At 42.1% G+C, this 18,362-nt stretch overlaps 1 protein-coding gene across 1 annotated transcript in view; it reads right to left on the bottom strand.

Annotated features, from left to right (window-relative positions):
- LOC124150642 (multidrug resistance-associated protein 1-like) overlaps window positions 1–18,362 on the bottom strand; it is a 53,119-nt gene that overhangs the window by 3,326 nt on the left and 31,431 nt on the right. Inside the window, exons 18-28 of the mRNA XM_048384061.1 lie at window positions 17,081–17,270; window positions 16,542–16,653; window positions 14,938–15,058; window positions 12,315–12,549; window positions 9,920–10,230; window positions 8,493–8,692; window positions 7,172–7,298; window positions 6,481–6,582; window positions 5,633–5,779; window positions 4,476–4,634; window positions 3,377–3,543 (exon numbers count right to left, since the gene is read on the bottom strand). Coding sequence (XP_048240018.1) covers window positions 3,377–3,543; window positions 4,476–4,634; window positions 5,633–5,779; window positions 6,481–6,582; window positions 7,172–7,298; window positions 8,493–8,692; window positions 9,920–10,230; window positions 12,315–12,549; window positions 14,938–15,058; window positions 16,542–16,653; window positions 17,081–17,270 — 1,871 coding nt within the window. The remainder of the gene's footprint in view (window positions 1–3,376; window positions 3,544–4,475; window positions 4,635–5,632; window positions 5,780–6,480; window positions 6,583–7,171; window positions 7,299–8,492; window positions 8,693–9,919; window positions 10,231–12,314; window positions 12,550–14,937; window positions 15,059–16,541; window positions 16,654–17,080; window positions 17,271–18,362) is intronic.

An 18,362-nucleotide genomic window follows, 5' to 3' on the forward strand; every position in this document is an offset into this window, starting at 1 on the left:
CTTATACAAGTGATTTGACAGGTCAATATGACGTCATGATAACACATACATTTCATTGGCTAATGCGTAAACGGGTGACGTCATGTAAACACCCACCCACGTGGGTCGTTTGACAACAAGGACGTAAGTTTTAATGGTAATATAAATATCTACCAAACGATTCCAAGACTTTTCAACAAACGCGTACGTCTTTGGTTTCAAAACCTACCTGCCATGTAGTCTTCACATCTTCATAAAATGATACCGTGGAATGTCCACGATTTATCCAACACACAAATTATAGTTCTAGATCTTTGGACTAGAACGAAATACATTTGTCGTGATGCATATGAGCAGTGTAAATGAAGAAACATAATATGTGTTGGGGCACCAATCGCAATCCTGTGGTGTACGGTATATCTGCAGTTTATAAATAGCATTTCTCACAATATATACAGTAATCGGTGATTTCAACAATGTTTTTCTTCGTTGTGTTCGTCTTGCCTCATCTGGAATCTGGATGACAACGATCGTGTAAAAAACCCTGGTAATGGTCAAAAATATTTTCAAGTGATCAAAGTAGTTTCTTGTCGTTTTTTCATTGCCCAGTAGCAATGTATTTTGGCAAAGTCTCACTTGTCCGATGAAGCTCCTCATGCCGAAGTAACTCGATCCGTGAAACTTGGTGGGTCCCAGTGACCCAAATCCATGTTGATTGGCATGCCAAGTGTCATTTGCATAAGGCCATCCATATTTTTTGTATGTGTTTCTCCCCTCAAGCCTCAACTAATCAGAGACCGGGCGGACGAAATAAAATATATGACTTATCAAAACATGTCTTTCAATAATTGTGTAAGTTATTTGATGACATTTTAAAAAAAGGTTCAACACTTGGTACTAGAATCTAGTCTATGAATTAATTTATGATGTAGATCGATTCGCTTTGCTTCGGAAACGAATTTTTAATAAACAACGGAACAAAGATAAAGTTGACCTGGTTCTTTTATGACGGTGCAATTGTAGATCTAGTAGTATTTCTTTTATTAGATCGGTGCGCAATTTTCCACAGCGGCAGCAAAATTGAGACACGAAGACATTACATTATTTCACGTCGGAATGGAGATAAAAATATTCAAATACGGACAGCCTCACAGGCTTCGAAACGATGTTCAGATAAATATTTGTTCACATTAATTCTGTCATGTGCGTGAAAATGGGTTTCAACATTACTTTCATCAAGCTTACATTCAGGTCGCTGGCTACTTCGGCATTAACACATGTTTTGTCTCGAAGCTCAAAGAAACAATGTTTCTCTCAGATACATTTTTCTCTCCATCCATGACGAACATCTGTCATAATGTCAATGCCTAAACATTCCTGGGCAGCTGATTTCAACAATGTAATACACACTCATTAACGGCGTCATCGCAAAGATTCCTTCCAAATACCCACCACGTGATCAGGGTTACGACCTTGGGATAAATTAATAAATTATTTTGCATTTTTAGAAAAGATTTGTTTTCGTGAATATTATTTTTTTTTAAATATCCTGTACATGGTACTTTTGGATTGCACTGGGCATTTCTTTTATTAATTTCTAAAACTTTTTATTTTCGCCTTTCCGACCACGCGATCTCCTAGCAACCACGCCCCATGAGCACATCGAGTTGCTGCTTACAACTGTCAAGAACTTTGCAATTTCGCTTGTCTTCAATATGAGCAACAAAACATTTTCATATGAAGCCTAATTTGACGAAGAATTGTTCGAGATAATCAGGGAGCCTTAGGTAATTTCGATTATGACATTGGTGACTTTATCGTGGAGAAAGTTCCAATTCAAGATGACATCATTCCGATTCACAACTCGAATCGACAAGATGGCGCCTCTCTTCCCGCCCTTGCAAGTGCAACAGAAACTTTGATAAATTCAGTGCCGATTATTGGGATTAGTGAATCAGTGTCACAGCTAGATTTCATTGTGGAACCAGATGAAGCCGAATATGTATGTTCACATTTCTTTTGTCAACCATGCGTGACACGGCACAGGCAATCGCAGTTAGGGAATGGTGCGGCCACCATGTTGCAGAAATTCGTCGATTCGAACACATTGCTTCTGGACTGAGCTAAATAAACGAAATGTTTGGAGAGATCGTAGATACTTGGACTTGAAGAAACGGAAATAAACGTTGCAGAAGATGAAGGATCGGTGTGGACAAAACGGGAAAGGGATCCCAGATTATATTTTAAAACTTGTGCGCGAAGTGTATCCAAATACCCCGAACAAAAAATACATGGGACAAGTGTGGATCTAATGATCAAACTCAGTTTTGTGTGTGAAAATTCTGTGAAAGAAAAGGAAATTCATAATTAAAGTTGTCTTGGAATATGTGTATTGGAGTTTTCGTTTATCGTAAGTACAATATTATCTGGATACGCCTTCAGTAGGTCAAAACATCAAGTATATTTCGTTACTTATTTACCAGTTGCTTATGTGCATTGTTATGTTAACGTTGATACACGTGACATATTCATCTATTGTAGTCAAGCTGAGAAATATTGGCGCAACTTCTGGTGCTTCAAATTAGGCCCCTTCCTAAACACTAGTTTAAAAATCTGTGTAATAATTTAGGTTTTATAAATATAAACTGATTATTGTGTGGCACAAATCTAATTGTTGAATGCAAATGACCAAAACTAAACAAATATCTGTATTTTTCGGATTGAACTCAAAGAATCGCGTCGTCAATTTCGTATTTAAATATCGTTACTGTTACATTAACCGAAACTGATGTTCTGCTGCTGTTCTGCCGTAAAAATATGCAACACAATTCACTTTGACCACAAATGCATTGAATGTGTCACATGTACACATGACCATGTGCTTTGCTATTTATAGCGCAACCGTAAATAAGCTCCGCCCACTGTGATTGATGCAGACGCCAAACACGATCGATACGATTTTTTATGATAAAACTACAGAAAATCTATTGACTTATATCTTGATATGGAGCCATTTGTTGTATCCATGGTTTGTCATTCAAGTTGACACGAAGTTTGACGGTCAATGGTGATATGGTTCCCTTATGGTTTTCAAAAAACGTCTCCCGACACTCGGTTGTGTTTACATTGTCAGTCATTGTTCGAAACTGAAACACCGCCACCTTGCGGGCTATTTATAGTCAGGGTGGGGCTTTAAGTAACTATAGAAAGCTACAAGCTCTCTCTATTCTTATCTTGAAATTATCGCCCGGGAAGAAGGAAGTCCGGGTTTACCAATAGTGGTTTTCTTTTGCAGTTTTTCGCAATTATTCGTATGAATGGCCTCACCAAAAGTGAAAATAGCTTTACCAAACGTGATAACAGTTTTACCAAATGTTGTTACGGAAATTTGGTTCACCTGAGATTTTCCCCTCCCTCGCCACACGGATACTCCAGGCCGCTGGACAAAGAGTCCACAAAGTCCTTCAAGTGGGCTTGACCCAAGGCTACCCAGATTTGAGCGTCCCGATACTGACCGAAGGGGTCCAGATTCATCCGAAGAGATCCACCGAAAATCACCGGGTCCTTTTCATATGAGAAAATTAATTTATGACCCATATTAAATTACGAAAGCCTAATGGTGCCACTTTGATACCATAATTTTCTCTTTTTCAAATCGAAATTTCTCGTATTTTCATGTATTTGTGAAATTTTGAGTTCTGAAAAGAAAGTTGAGAAATAATCGAAATTTCGAGTTATTAAAAACTAACTTTAAATAACGAGAAAATACGAGAAATTTCGAGAAAATAATTGAAATAACGAAAATTTCGTTTTAAAAAACAAACAAACTATGGTACCAAAGTGGCATCATTAGGCTTTCCTAAGAAATAATTCAGTTCATAAAAATCGTATGAGTACCAAATTGAATGCTAACAGCATATAATGGGTAATATAGCTCTGGAAATGCAAGAAGTCGGACACTGAAAATCAATGACACAATCCTCATATAATAATCTCTATATATCGTTATAAATATTCTGGTCTACCAAGTATGATCTTAGTAAGCTACATCATATAGATGTATATATTTGACTGACATATGTGGTTTATTTATGTTCTGCAGATGGAAGGACGACCCTTGAGGTCACAAGATCTTGATTCCAGTGTTCCACTGACAATGACAACACAGGCCTACCTTATCACAAATATATTACAAGAAATGACCCACGTTTTTGGCAATACAAGTTTGAGCATCCATGTAGTGGAGAGATGTTCAGATAAATGTCGGTTTACGCATCTTTTAGTAATCCCACGGCAGCAATACGAGGGGGGCCCTCGAAATGAGCTGTTTAGAATCATGAATGAGTGAATAAGGTTTTACGCATCTTTTAGCAATACACCAGAAATACAATGGTGTACCTGTGTCGGGATTCGAACCCGGGCCATCGTCTTGACGAGCAAACCCAAGGTTACCCTGATTCATCTACGTGCATCAACGAGTTTCTACTGGTGCCTACCTGTGGGAGAATGGTAAGCTTCTCCCTGAGATCGTGTAGGCCCAGCTTGCCCACGCTGTACCCGTCTATGAGGATGTCCCCTGATGCTGCCTCTATCAGTCGGAACAACGCCACTGCCAGAGACGATTTCCCCGCCCCCGTACGTCCAACAATGCCGACCTGGAAAGTGAGAGTGAGAGGGTTAAACCCGCATTCAACCTTTTTTCTAGTGTGTCACGTATTCGGAGGTCACTTATTACATCTTTGGAGAAGTCCACGTGCTATGGTACTGATAGATCATAAGTGGGGCTAATCTTTGATTCGAACCCCCGAGCTTCCAATTGTGGCTCCTTATTTCAGTGGGCCACTCGATGCTCCAAAATAATCAGTGCAGCTTGAGTATTTTATATCACAAAATAGTCAAGTATGTATGACCTATGGTATTATCAATGTCTCCATATTCATTCCAATCCTATTTCGGTGTTTTTTTAATAATAATTTAATAATAATAATTGATTTGTAAAGCGCCTAATATCCATCGACAGTTGCTCACTGGCGCTGTGACAAAGTTAAAATGTAATGTCTATGTACATATGCCAACAATCAGGAGATCTATTGAAAAGCTGAAGTGAAGAAGTGGGTTTTGAGGAGAGACTTAAACGTTTCCTTAGAAGCAGAGTTTCTCAGAATCAAAGGCAAAGAGTTGCATAACTGTGGACTGCAAAAGGAGAAGGCACGGTTAGACATAGCAGATGTAGACAGAGGCTGATACAGTAGAGTTCCACCAGAGGATCGGAGAGCACGCTCTGGCGAGTACAGGGATATAAGATCTTTGAGATAGTCTGGATGATAGTGAGTGATGATACATATCTTATAGTTTATACGAAAGGAGACTGGAAGCCAATGTAGTGCTTTGAGGACAGGACTGATATGATTGGACCAATATTTTACCTAAATATATATCAAAATGAGATAACAAATGAAAGGAACCCAACTAATTCAAAACAATCCAAATATTCCAAACAATCCATTTCAATCCAAATAATCCAAAAACAATAAACGGAAGTCATGCAACACTGAGATATCTGGAAACGTGTGGAATGAACGGTTTTTTCGCATGTTCTGTCCACATTTGTCAAGGTAGCGTTTCCTTACAGTGATTTCCTACTCGCAGTTACCTTTTCTTTGGGGGCTATCCGACAGGATACGTCTTTCAGGACCAGCTCGAGTCCAGGGCGGAACCTGGTGCTGTAGCGGTCAAACTGGACTTCGCCCTTGTCCGGCCACTCAATGGGAGGACGGGTAGAAAATACCCTTAACGCGGCCTGAAAGAGAAATTCAGGTAGATGATATGCAGAATATATATATGATGATGTTACTACCGAGTAGCATATACATAATGTACTTGTGTAGAGAAGAATATGCTTGTATAGTGAGGAATATGGTTCGATACCAAGCCCCATTGGTACATCTGTGTATTCTTTCAGTCTCTCAACTTGTTTAGAAAATTAGGTAGTTCAATACTCACCTCCATTGGTACCTCTGTGTATTCCTCCAGACTCTAGACTCGTATAGAGAAGGATAAGATTCAATACTCACCTCCATTGGTACCTCTGTGTATTCCTTCAGACTCTAGACTCGTATAGAGAAGGATAAGATTCAATACTCACCTCCACTGGTACCTCTGTGTATTCCTTCAGACTCTAGACTCGTAAAGAGAAGGATAAGATTCAATACTCACCTCCATTGGTACCTCTGTGTATTCCTTCAGACTCTAGACTCGTATAGAGAAGGATAAGATTCAATACTCACCTCCATTGGTACCTCTGTGTATTCCTTCAGACTCTAGACTCGTATAGAGAAGGGTTAAGATTCAATACTCACCTCCATTGGTACCTCTGTGTATTCCTTCAGACTCTAGACTCGTAAAGAGAAGGATAAGATTCAATACTCACCTCCATTGGTACCTCTGTGTATTCCTTCAGACTCTAGACTCGTAAAGAGAAGGATAAGACTCAATACTCACCTCCATTGGTACCTCTGTGTATTCTTTCAGCCTCTCCACCGCCACAATCTGAGTTTCTATGTCGGAGGTTAGTCGCACTAGCCAGTTGAGGCTGATGGTAATCTGGAATACACAAACTCTCAGATATGACTGTCAGTTTCATTATACTAATGAGATATTCAAACAAAATATGTTCAGGTAATCAAGGCGCGGTTACACATTGTCATGGCAACGAAAACAATTGTTCCAATCTTGATATTATTCAGTTAAATAAATTCAGGAGGTAACTATCATAATCCCCACTAACCACTATGTTAGCTGCGGGTACACTGAACTCAGAAGCGTGAGATGAGGCGCTGTCTGACTTTGCTTGATTTGGGAGATCCGCCATTCCAAACTTTCGCAAACGTTGGATTAAATTGAAATAGTAATCGACGAGTCCTTTTATCATAGCATGTAGCATACTTGGCTGAGTGTGAATTGATGTTTTTATACGCCTGAACACTCCAAGGAATACTAAAAGATTTTAAATTTTGGGCTTCAAAAATCTCATTTTGATAAATAAGAAAATGATCACTTAATTGTTTGTTTGTGGTACATAGTCATGAATCCTGTTCGAGCTATGTTAAAGTATTGATGTTACGATGATCTGTGCAGTAAGATCGCTTTGTGAAAAGAGGACCCAGGATTGGAACATCGTTGTGTCTCTTACGTCAAGAGCGTAGGACACCGAAAGTCCTATGGTGCCACCGCTGATGGAATCCTTCAAGAAGACAGACAGGAGAGACGCAAGGAACACCACCAGAGCTCCCAGGACCTCGATTCGGACGCCCAGCCATCTACACAAACATACCATGTGGAATCCACTTGTTGTTACATTCAAAAACACACTTGTATTTTCCCCATCCAATAACTCGGTAACGCCATGATGATGCGTTGTGTGGCGGGAGTACTGCTGTGTGGCGCCAGGCAACAAACCTTTTTATGCAAATTGTGCGATTGGAGGAGGCTACCCGTAGGACAAGACATGATTACCCTTTTCGCGAACACATGGGGTCATCACTTGTTTTCAATTATCCATCCATATACTTTCCACTGTTATTATTACTTTTACTCCCAGTTGGTTGTTTTGTTTTGTTGTTTAACGCCGCACTCAGCAATATTCCAGCTATATGACGGCGGTCTGTAAATAATCGAGTCTGGACCAGACAATCCAGTGATTGGTATCATGAGCATCGATCCACGCAATTGGGATCGCTAACGTGCATCAACCAAGTCAGCGAGCCTGACCACCCGATCCCGTTAGTCGCCTTTTACGACAAGCATAGTCATCTTTTACGGCAAGCATGGGTTGCTGAAGACCTGTTCCCTCCCTGAATCTTCACGGGTCTTTACTCCCAGTGGAATCTGTTTCGTGGGTTATTCCAGACTGGTTATGCAATGACTTTAACGTTTTATATCTGCCATATAAATGTCTTACCAGGGATAAGGTAAACAAATATGCATGTAGTTGAAGAACTGTACACTAATTCTATCATGTAGTCCAGTTTTAATCCCGCCATTACAATAGTGCTCCACTGCATGGTGATGTAATTCAGTCCTGCGCGAACCTGACCACAATGAGCGAGACGCCGAAGGACGAAGTATTATACAGACTCTTTTAACTCACTATCAAATCAGAAAGGTACCGTACCGGAACATTTGGAAGTACAGTTGTGAAAGTTATTGGAAGTGTTTGATTTACTGGACGCTTTTATTTTTATCACATCACTAAATGTATCTGGTTTGGGCATGAAATTCAGTATTCAGAGAAAATGTGAGCCAAGAATGAGCGAAAAGAGCTGATTGTTCCAACATTAAAAGTCAATTTCTGTCTGTGATTCCACATCAAATTTGTCATCATATGTTTGTACTCTCTTTACCTGTACTTATGATAATCAGCGTGGGTAAATTGATTTCTCATGATCAAAAATGATGAAAAGTGGGTTTTTAAAATAACTCTTATTATACGATGAGCGAAGGTTAACTGATACCTGTTGGCTGTATTGGAAGCAAAAGAAAACTTCTGGTTCATGTCCACGAGTCTCTCCGAGTGTCTGATGAACCTGTTCTCGGCCCGGTACGTCCTGATGATGCTGCCACCAGACAGAGTCTCGCTGAAGTGGGCGAAGATGGGAGATCGAGTCTTGGACTCGAGACGTCGGAGCTGCCTCGATGTCGGAATGTAGAACCTCTGAAATGTGGCCACAGTGTGGTTGGTGCAGGAACAAAGGGTAAATTTGCAAGTTGTCTCATGGGCTGAGTACTGAGTACGACAAAGCGTATTATGGATAACAAATTCTTTACTGTCTAAACACAACGTTTCAGGGTTACCTCTTGCCCCTTTAGGGATGAGAGCTGATGAAGAGATGGCAATTTTATCCTCATGAGCTACATGAAAGCGACAAAACCCTTTCCATATTCAAAAGAAATCTCTCCCAAAAGCAGAGTCGATTGTATGATTCCGACTGTATCATGAGCATGTGTTTATGAATCACTACCACACAGTGATGATACCAGGTGTTCGTGAACAGGTGAGCGTATCCTTCCCCACCGGTGGCACCCGTCACAAACACACGGGAAGGCAAATCAGTTGTTTAACTGAACAAACACTGGGATATATGGTACAAGTCAACATAGGGAATTGGATCGGACATCATCGATGTCACTGATGCGTCAAATTTGGAAATGTCCTCCTCATGTCTACTTTAAACTATTGTAAGCTTTGCTGTGGCCTTGAATGTTGTAACCTTGATCACACAGCTTCTGAGTCATATGATGCTCTTTGAAATCTTGGTAGGAAGCGCATGTTCGACACCAAGAGCTTGAGCTGTAGGAATATTGATCAACATACATGTAAAGGAAGAGTTGAGGTCATCCTTCTTGTCATATATTCTTGTGGAGAGTGTTTTGTCACTCTGAATCTTTATGCATATCTAAATATGAATCAGATGAGGCGGACTCGCTGGTCTCCTTTATTTCTAGTTCATATGGGTAAATCAGTGGAAAAGAATTGCATTTTTGAAGCTTCAGTTGAACTTCTTGGCCAAATGAACTTGTTTTGACTTTGCTAATCTAGCAGAAATTTCGGTTAATGTGTATAAAGAAACAGAAGCGCAAGAAGAGGAGCATATATACAAACTAAAAATATCATCATATTTAGAGAGTCGACTGTAAAATCTTCTAAATCAGTCCCCCCTGTAGAGTTTCAGACAGTAAAGGCTGATCGTATTTGTACTTTTAATGAATACACCTTTCTCAGGCCAAACGATTCTAAAGTTTTAGCAAAAATGTCACTGTTAACTATTCATGCTGGGTGTTGTGAAAAGAAATGTTCAGCCCCTCATTTTAACCCAGCCCCCAAATATCGGCATTAAAACCCTAGGTTCATTGGTCACGTCACACAACCGGCTGCATGTACCTGTATGATGGTATAGATGATGGAGATGGGCACGACAGCTATCAGGAACAATGGCGTGGTGTAACTAACAACTAGGACAGTACTGAGTACGGTGCACACGCGGCCGATCCACATCATCAGGGTAATGGGTAACTCGTTGTCTAGAGTATCAATGTCTTGCGAGAAGCGGTTCAGAATCCGCCCCATGGGTGTGGTGTCAAAGAAGGACATTGGCGCACGCAGCACGTGAGCTAGCATGTTGCTGTGGACGATCCTGGAGGCGTGGACCGACGTGATGGCCATCAGGATAGAATACACAGTGATGGCAGCAACTGTGTAGAAATCATCCGTTAGTATTATACACAGTATTACCTCGAGAATCTGGACGGTTATTATATAGCTAATCACCAAGTTGACCATTTTGTGAGAATTATTGAAATGGTCGTCATTACTACAATGAGCCGTAAGAAATATGGTAAATTACAAAGACATACTATGCCCACCCATCACTCACTCAGACAGACTATTTGCTAATAAGACCCTTTCATTGGAAGCGACAATGCCTGGATTATAAACCTACTGCCTCTTTTGCCTGTAGTAACCTTGTGAGAGTTAGTACTTTCAGAGCTACTTAGAGGTTTTACATTTGAAATGGAGGGGAAACAGCACTATAATATCCATAAAATGTTTTTAGACTGGTTAAAAGTCACAGTTTTCAAATGGAAATTCCATGACGTGAAGCCACCTTGGTATTGTATCCTGTTTTCCCAATGAGTCAACAGGGCAGGTGATGAATTGGTGTTCAATCTTACATGTCATGACTTTAGTTGTCTGCTGCACCTGGTCTCTTTCTCACCCGCTGTCACATAATTCGTTTTAATACGCAACTTCTATATTGTTTCACTATAAGCTCTCCCGGTGATTTCTTATTCTTTCTGGTATTTCTTACATTTAGACGGTTAATTAAAACACTCCTCCTCCGTTTTGGGTTGAACATATCAAATTTCGAGTTTTTCCCTCGCTCGCGCTTTTACATTTTTAAAAAACCCTTGTAGTCGTGTTTTAACTTAAACATATACTCAACAACAAAAGTTCCTGTGACACCAATATTTTAGTGTATTTTTCAAACAAGTAAAGTTTGGTTTTCAATATTGTAGTACATGTATGGAATCAAGTCACAAAAACGCAACTGCTACAGAAAAGCATGCATTCCATGCAAAAGTTGACTTTTATGCAAGTCCCATGCATTTCACTACCCAAGAATGGGTATCAAAACGTGTGCGTTAAAGGGATTCCATATGCATTGTTCAGAATCGTGCTGACAACAACCACTCAGAAAAAAAAAAATACACAATTATTCAACATTACGAAATGCCACGCCTGTCCGAAAATGAGCGTCTGCGAGCCATTTGTATGCTTGAGGGAGGATCGAGTCAACGTGATGTTGCAAGACAATTTAACGTCCACAGAAACACCATTTGGTGTTTATAGCAGCGTTGGCAACAGACGAATGCAGTCAGAGACCTTCCTCGGAGTGGCAGGTCACGCGTAACCAATAATCGACAAGACAACTGGATTCGAACAACACACCTACGAAATCGATTCCAGCCAGCAACAGTGACTACAAGAAGCATCCCTTGCCTTCGACGAATATCGTACGTCGTCGCCTCAGATGTGCAGGGATTGTCGCCAGAAGACCCGCCAGACGTCCCATTTTGACAGGACACCGTGCAGCTGGGCGGTCATGCAGTGGGGACAAGTTCTATTTCTAAGTCTCATTTTCACCTCAGCCACAGCAACGGACGGATTCAAATGTACCGACGTCGAGGTAAACGTAACGTCAATCATTGTGTCATGGAAGAAGATTGGTTCGGGGGCGGCAGCGTTATGGTATGGGGTATGATTACAGCAAGACAGAAGACCCGTTTGATAGTGGTAGAGGGAAATCTCAATGGACAGTGCTACCGCGACGAGATCATCGGCCCTGTTTTTGCGTCGTCATGGCCCAGGCATAACCTTTCAACATGACAACGCCCTGCCTCATATTGCTCGACTTGTTGAGGATTCGCAACCAGAGGTGGACACACACGTTATTGATTTGTAAATTGACATTTTGGCATGTTCATGTTTTTTTTTTATGAAATCACGCATTTTCTGAAGTCAGTTTGGCAAATGAAACCATTTGAATGCTTACAGGTGTCTTTTATCTGTTGCAAACCGAAATTGTTTCAGATTTGGTAAAAAACATAACTTTGCATTAAATCTTATTCAATGTCGCAGGAACTTTTGTTGTTCAGTATATATTTTTACCGGCGGAGAAATTGACGGGGTACAGAAAGGCAGTCAATTTAAATGTGACACTGCTAAAATGGACCTATGACAATTGGAGACGTACAGCATGAACATTTAGAAATACCTTGAACGATTCCAAAGAGGCCATAAACTCCCATGAAGAAATCTGTCCTTTCCCGTCTTTCCGGAGTGCCGATCGGGAGGGAGGAGTTGGTCAGTTGGGGGTCATCTGTCCAGCCACTAAGCCAGATGCTGGCCGCTATGGTCCCAGCCTGGTACAGGATGAAGGACAGGATCATCACCACAGAACTCACTGAACCCAGGGCCCTGGCGTACGACACGTACACTGCCTTCTTTACCTGTGGGGGGGAATATGTGCACTGTAGAACATTATCCAATAGTTTTTAAGATTTCATTTCGATTAATTTATCTATATTAACACACCCCACTGCACTAAAACCTCCTCTGTCAATGACACACACGACTGCAAACTACCTCTATCACTGACACTCACCACACCCAACTGGACAACCTCCTCTATCACTGAAACTCACCATACCCGACCACACTATAATCTCCTCTCAGACACTAATCTCAGACACTCCCGATTGCACTATCTCTTCTGTCACAGATATACCCGTCTGCTCAACACCCCCCCACTCCCATCGCTGACGCTCAAACACCCGACTGCACAACCTCCTCTATCACTGACACTCACCACACCCGACTGCACAACCTCCTCTATCACTGACACTCACCACACCCGACTGCACAACCTCCTCTATCACTGACACTCACCACACCCGACTGCACAACCTCCTCTATCACTGACACTCACCACACCCGACTGCACAACCTCCTCTATCACTGACACTCACCACACCCGACTGCACAACCTCCTCTATCACTGACACTCACCACACCCGACTGCACAACCTCCTCTATCACTGACACTCACCACACCCGACTGCACAACCTCCTCTATCACTGACACTCACCACACCCGACTGCACAACCTCCTCTATCACTGACACTCACCACACCCGACTGCACAACCTCCTCTATCACTGACACTCACCACACCCGACTGCACAACCTCCTCTATCACTGACACTCACCACACCTGACTGCACAACCTCCTCTATCACTGACACTCACCACACCCGACTGCACAACCTCCTCTATCACTGACACTCACCACACCCGACTGCACAACCTCCTCTATCACTGACACTCACCTCCTCTATCACTGACACTCACCACACCTGACTGCACAACCTCCTCTATCACTGACACTCACCACACCCGACTGCACAACCTCCTCTATCACTGACACTCACCACACCTGACTGCACAACCTCCTCTATCACTGACACTCGCCACACCCGACTGCACAACCTCCTCTATCACTGACACTCACCACACCTGACTGCACAACCTCCTCTATCACTGACACTCACCACACCCGACTGCACAACCTCCTCTATCACTGACACTCACCTCCTCTATCACTGACACTCACCACACCTGACTGCACAACCTCCTCTATCACTGACACTCACCACACCTGACTGCACAACCTCCTCTATCACTGACACTCACCACACCTGACTGCACAACCTCCTCTATCACTGACACTCAACACACCTGACTGCACAACCTCCTCTATCACTGACACTCACCACACCTGACTGCACAACCTCCTCTATCACTGACACTCACCACACCTGACTGCACAACCTCCTCTATCACTGACACTCACCACACCTGACTGCACAACCTCCTCTATCACTGACACTCACCACACCTGACTGCACAACCTCCTCTATCACTGACACTCACCACACCTGACTGCACAACCTCCTCTATCACTGACACTCACCACACCCGACTGCACAACCTCCTCTATCACTGACACTCACCACACCCGACTGCACAACCTCCTCTATCACTGACACTCACCACACCCGACTGCACAACCTCCTGTATCACTGACACTCACCACACCCGACGGCACAACATCCTCTATCACTGACACTCACCATACCCGACTGCACAACCTCCTGTATCACTGACACTCACCATTCCCGACTGCACAACCTCCTCTATCACTGACACTCACCACACCCGACTGCACAACCTCCTCTATCACTGACACTCACCATACCCGACTGCACAACCTCCTGTATCACTGACACTCACCACACCCGACTGCACAACCTCCTCTATCACTGACACTCACCACGGCCGACTGCACAACCTCCTCTATCACTGACACTCACCACGGCCGACTGCACAACCTCCTCTATCACTGACACTCACCACACCCGACTGCACAACATCCTCTATCACTGACACTCACCATACCCGACTGCACAACCTCCTGTATCACTGACACTCACCATACCCGACTGCACAACCTCCTCTATCACTGACACTCACCACACCCGACTGCACAACCTCCTCTATCACTGACACTCACCACACCTGACTGCACAACCTCCTCTATCACTGACACTCACCACACCCGACTGCACAACCTCCTCTATCACTGACACTCACCACACCCGACTGCACAACCTCCTCTATCACTGACACTCACCATACCCGACTGCACAACCTCCTCTATCACTGACACTCACCATACCCGACTGCACGACCTCTTCCTCTATCACTGACACTCACCATACCCGACTGCACAACCTCCTCTATCACTGACACTCACCTCCTCTATCACTGACACTCACCACACCTGACTGCACAACCTCTTCCTCTATCAACTTGTTCATATCCTTTATCTCCACCCTGCTGTCCTTCCTGTCTCGCTTTACTCTTGTGGAGGAAGACAATCCTTCTAGCAGAGAACCCCTGAAAGCGTATCATAATGATTATGGCTTATGTAAACATTATTGGGGCATGCTTGGGACATTTGTTTCCAATATAATTACATGATCCAAATGTCCAGTGCAATTTGTCAAAAATACAAAAGTCATCTAAAGTTTACAATATGTGAAATTCTGGACTTCCTCAAAGATAACATCTAGGCGAAATTTTGGGATATGACATTTAGGCAAAACGTAGGCATACTCATGGACACCAGTCTGTGTTCCCCTCCTTGCTGTTCTGCCTGTTTATGCAGGCGGATAGGCAAAATTAAAACAAGGGAATTCGGTTAGGAAGTTTAACTTTAGCGTCAGGTATATCGACTATTGGATATAGTTCAAATATCCCTTCCACTTATTTACCCATCTGAACTAGAAATAAAAGAAACCAGTAAAACCGCCTCATCACATTTATATAGGTGTGCATTAAGATTCAGGCACAAAAAAAATTATACACAAGACTCTATGACAAGAGGGATGACTTTCAAATAGTTCACTTTCCTTTTATGTCGAGCACTATGCCAGCAGTTCCAGCCTTAAGCATCTACATTTCACATCTGTGGAGGAACAATCAATCATGAAGGTGTCAGAAAATGTCATGTGACTTTTGCTCAAAAGATGTTTGATCAGGGTTACAACATCCAATGCCTTGGTAAAGCTATTAAACCGTTTTATGGTGACATGGGGAGGACATTTAAAAAACAAACACCATCAGTGACCAAAAGGATGTCCGATGCAATTCCCTATTTTTACCATATGTTCCCGATCCGTTTTAGGTGAACAGTTGTCTTGCCTTTGTACGTGTTTGTGACGAGTGCCACCGATGGTGCTGAATACGGTTTCCCTTTCGCGAACACAAGGTATCATCACTGATATAGTCAGAATCTGACAATGACTTTTTCCAATCTACTGGTTATGTGAAGGGTTTTATGGGAAAGGTTTGAAATTAAACACGACATTTTAGTTTTGTAACTGCTATATTTAAGAGCAACAACATAGTTATGATCATGATCGAATAACAGACTTTGGCCGTAGATCGATGACAGGACAGGTTGTCTGTCTTTTCATGAAGCTTAGGATTTGCTTTTTTATTTGTTTAAAGTGTCTTCTGTGTCCTCGGTGACTAAAGTTGCCACAATATTTAGATTTGCTATAATGTTTCCATCGACGCTTTGCCATACCAAAGTTTTACCAAATCTTGTGTTCAATCAAAGCGTGGCCCTTTGCAATGTTCCCATCAAAGCTTTTCCCTGTCCATTAATTTCACCTGAACGTGACCCTTTCCGTTGCTTTTTTCAAATGTTTGTCCTTTCCATTGTCTTAATCAAAGTTTTGTGCTTTCCGTTGTTGTCATCAAAATTTGCCTTATTACTGTTTCATCAAAGCTTTGTCGCATTCACATTTTCCACGAGCTCCGCATCACATCCGATATATGATCCCCATTAACTAGAAATATGAACTTCGTTTACCTTCTCAATTTCTCTATTGTTCGGTCAAATTCTTCGGCTGACTTCTCCAGCTCGCTGTCCGTAGTATGGAGCACCTTCAGTCGCTCAAATACCTCCTTCTCCATCTCCTGAACTGGACAAAAGCTACAACTTTAATTAAGAGAATTACCTTTTGAAATCTTAAAGATATTACAAATACAATCGACTTGTATACACACTGAGCAAACACTAAGCCTTTTTTGTGGATACCCTCCTAGAGCTCATTGGATACCTTCTACTAATGACTAATGTTTGGCATGGCTGACTGTGTGCCACCTTGTCCCCGTGGCGTGGATCGATGCTCTTACTGTTTATGACTATTTACACGACTATGAACATGATGCTCCCTCCATCCATCCCTCCCTCCCTCCCTCTACCTCTACGTCTACCTCCCTCCCTTTCCCCCTACCCCTCACCTCTCTCCCTCCCCCCTCTCCCTCACTGTAGATGCTGGACTACCTCTTCCAGACACCCTTTGAAATTAATGAAATGTCATCTCAGATAAATAACATTGGACATACCAACTTCGTCTTCGGATTCATCGTCGTCTTTAGATTCCGTGAAATACGTCATCAAAAACTGAGAAAAGGCGCCATGGTGACTCATCAGCTGGTTATACGAACCAATCTCAGAAATCTTGCCACTGGTCATCACAACTATCACGTCCACCTGAGGCAGCCAATGGACTCCATGGGTCACCAGAATGCGTGTCTGTAGAATATAGACCACTAACTTAATGACAACAGTGCATGTCATTCGTATTAAATAAACAACTGGAATGAGAATCATCAAGATTACAACATGGACAGGTGGCACTATTGATCAAGTTCTATAATAATTATGACCATATTAACCCCGCTTTCTGTGCGAATGAGTGAGTGAGTGAGTGAGTAAGGTTTTACGCCGCTTTTTAGCAATATTCCAGCAATATCACGGTGGGGGACACCAGAAATGGGCTTCACACATTGTACCCATGTCGGGAATCGAACCCGGGTCTTCGGTGTGACGAGTTAACGCTTTAACCACGAGGCCACCCGACCGCCCCTCTGAGCGAATGAGGTTAGGGTATATCTGTATATGTTAAGCCCCAACAGAAATTGCATGAAAATTGCATTGGCAAATATGCCTGATTGACTATTTGTACCAGTAATAAACTGCGATAACAAAGTCAGATAAGTTTGGAATTGAGTTTTTAATGTCCTGAATTTCACTTTTGCTGCTATATCTAAGGTGCATTCTTGTCATCTGAGGCAAAACATTATTTTTTATTGCAATTTGTGAAAGCATTTTCGTACTTTTAAATCGGTCAATCTGTCAAATAATTAAAAGACATTTTCGAGCAACTTGCTTTGTGACTTAATGAATCAAGCAATTTGTAAATTGACTAGAAGTTTCAGTTGTTTTACAAAAATAGATCACATTAACCGCATCATATTTACAAAGCATATTAAACCGCGTTCATTCGTTAACGCGGATTTTTTTTTGTGAATCATTCATCGGCAATGGTCGAGTTTAACCGCAGTTGGTTTGCTCCAGGTGACCGGTCAGAAGTGCAGCAATGATACCGTTATACCATTTGTAAAGTTTAAAACAAGTAACCATAGATTACCCTTTGAGAAGGGTAGATGGATAAGATATAGCCATACGAAGTACATTGTAAGATCTAATGTCAGTGAGTTATATGTCATCCTTAACACTTATAATGCATTAAAATTACAAATGTTATCACAAACGTTATATAATTATTCTGAAAACCATGACGTAACATTATTGTTGCTGCTGATGAAGCAGCCTCCTATGTAC

The sequence above is a fragment of the Haliotis rufescens genome, unplaced genomic scaffold (assembly GCF_023055435.1).
Source record: "Haliotis rufescens isolate VD_foot unplaced genomic scaffold, xgHalRufe1.0.p SCAF_5, whole genome shotgun sequence".
NCBI lineage: Eukaryota > Metazoa > Mollusca > Gastropoda > Lepetellida > Haliotidae > Haliotis > Haliotis rufescens.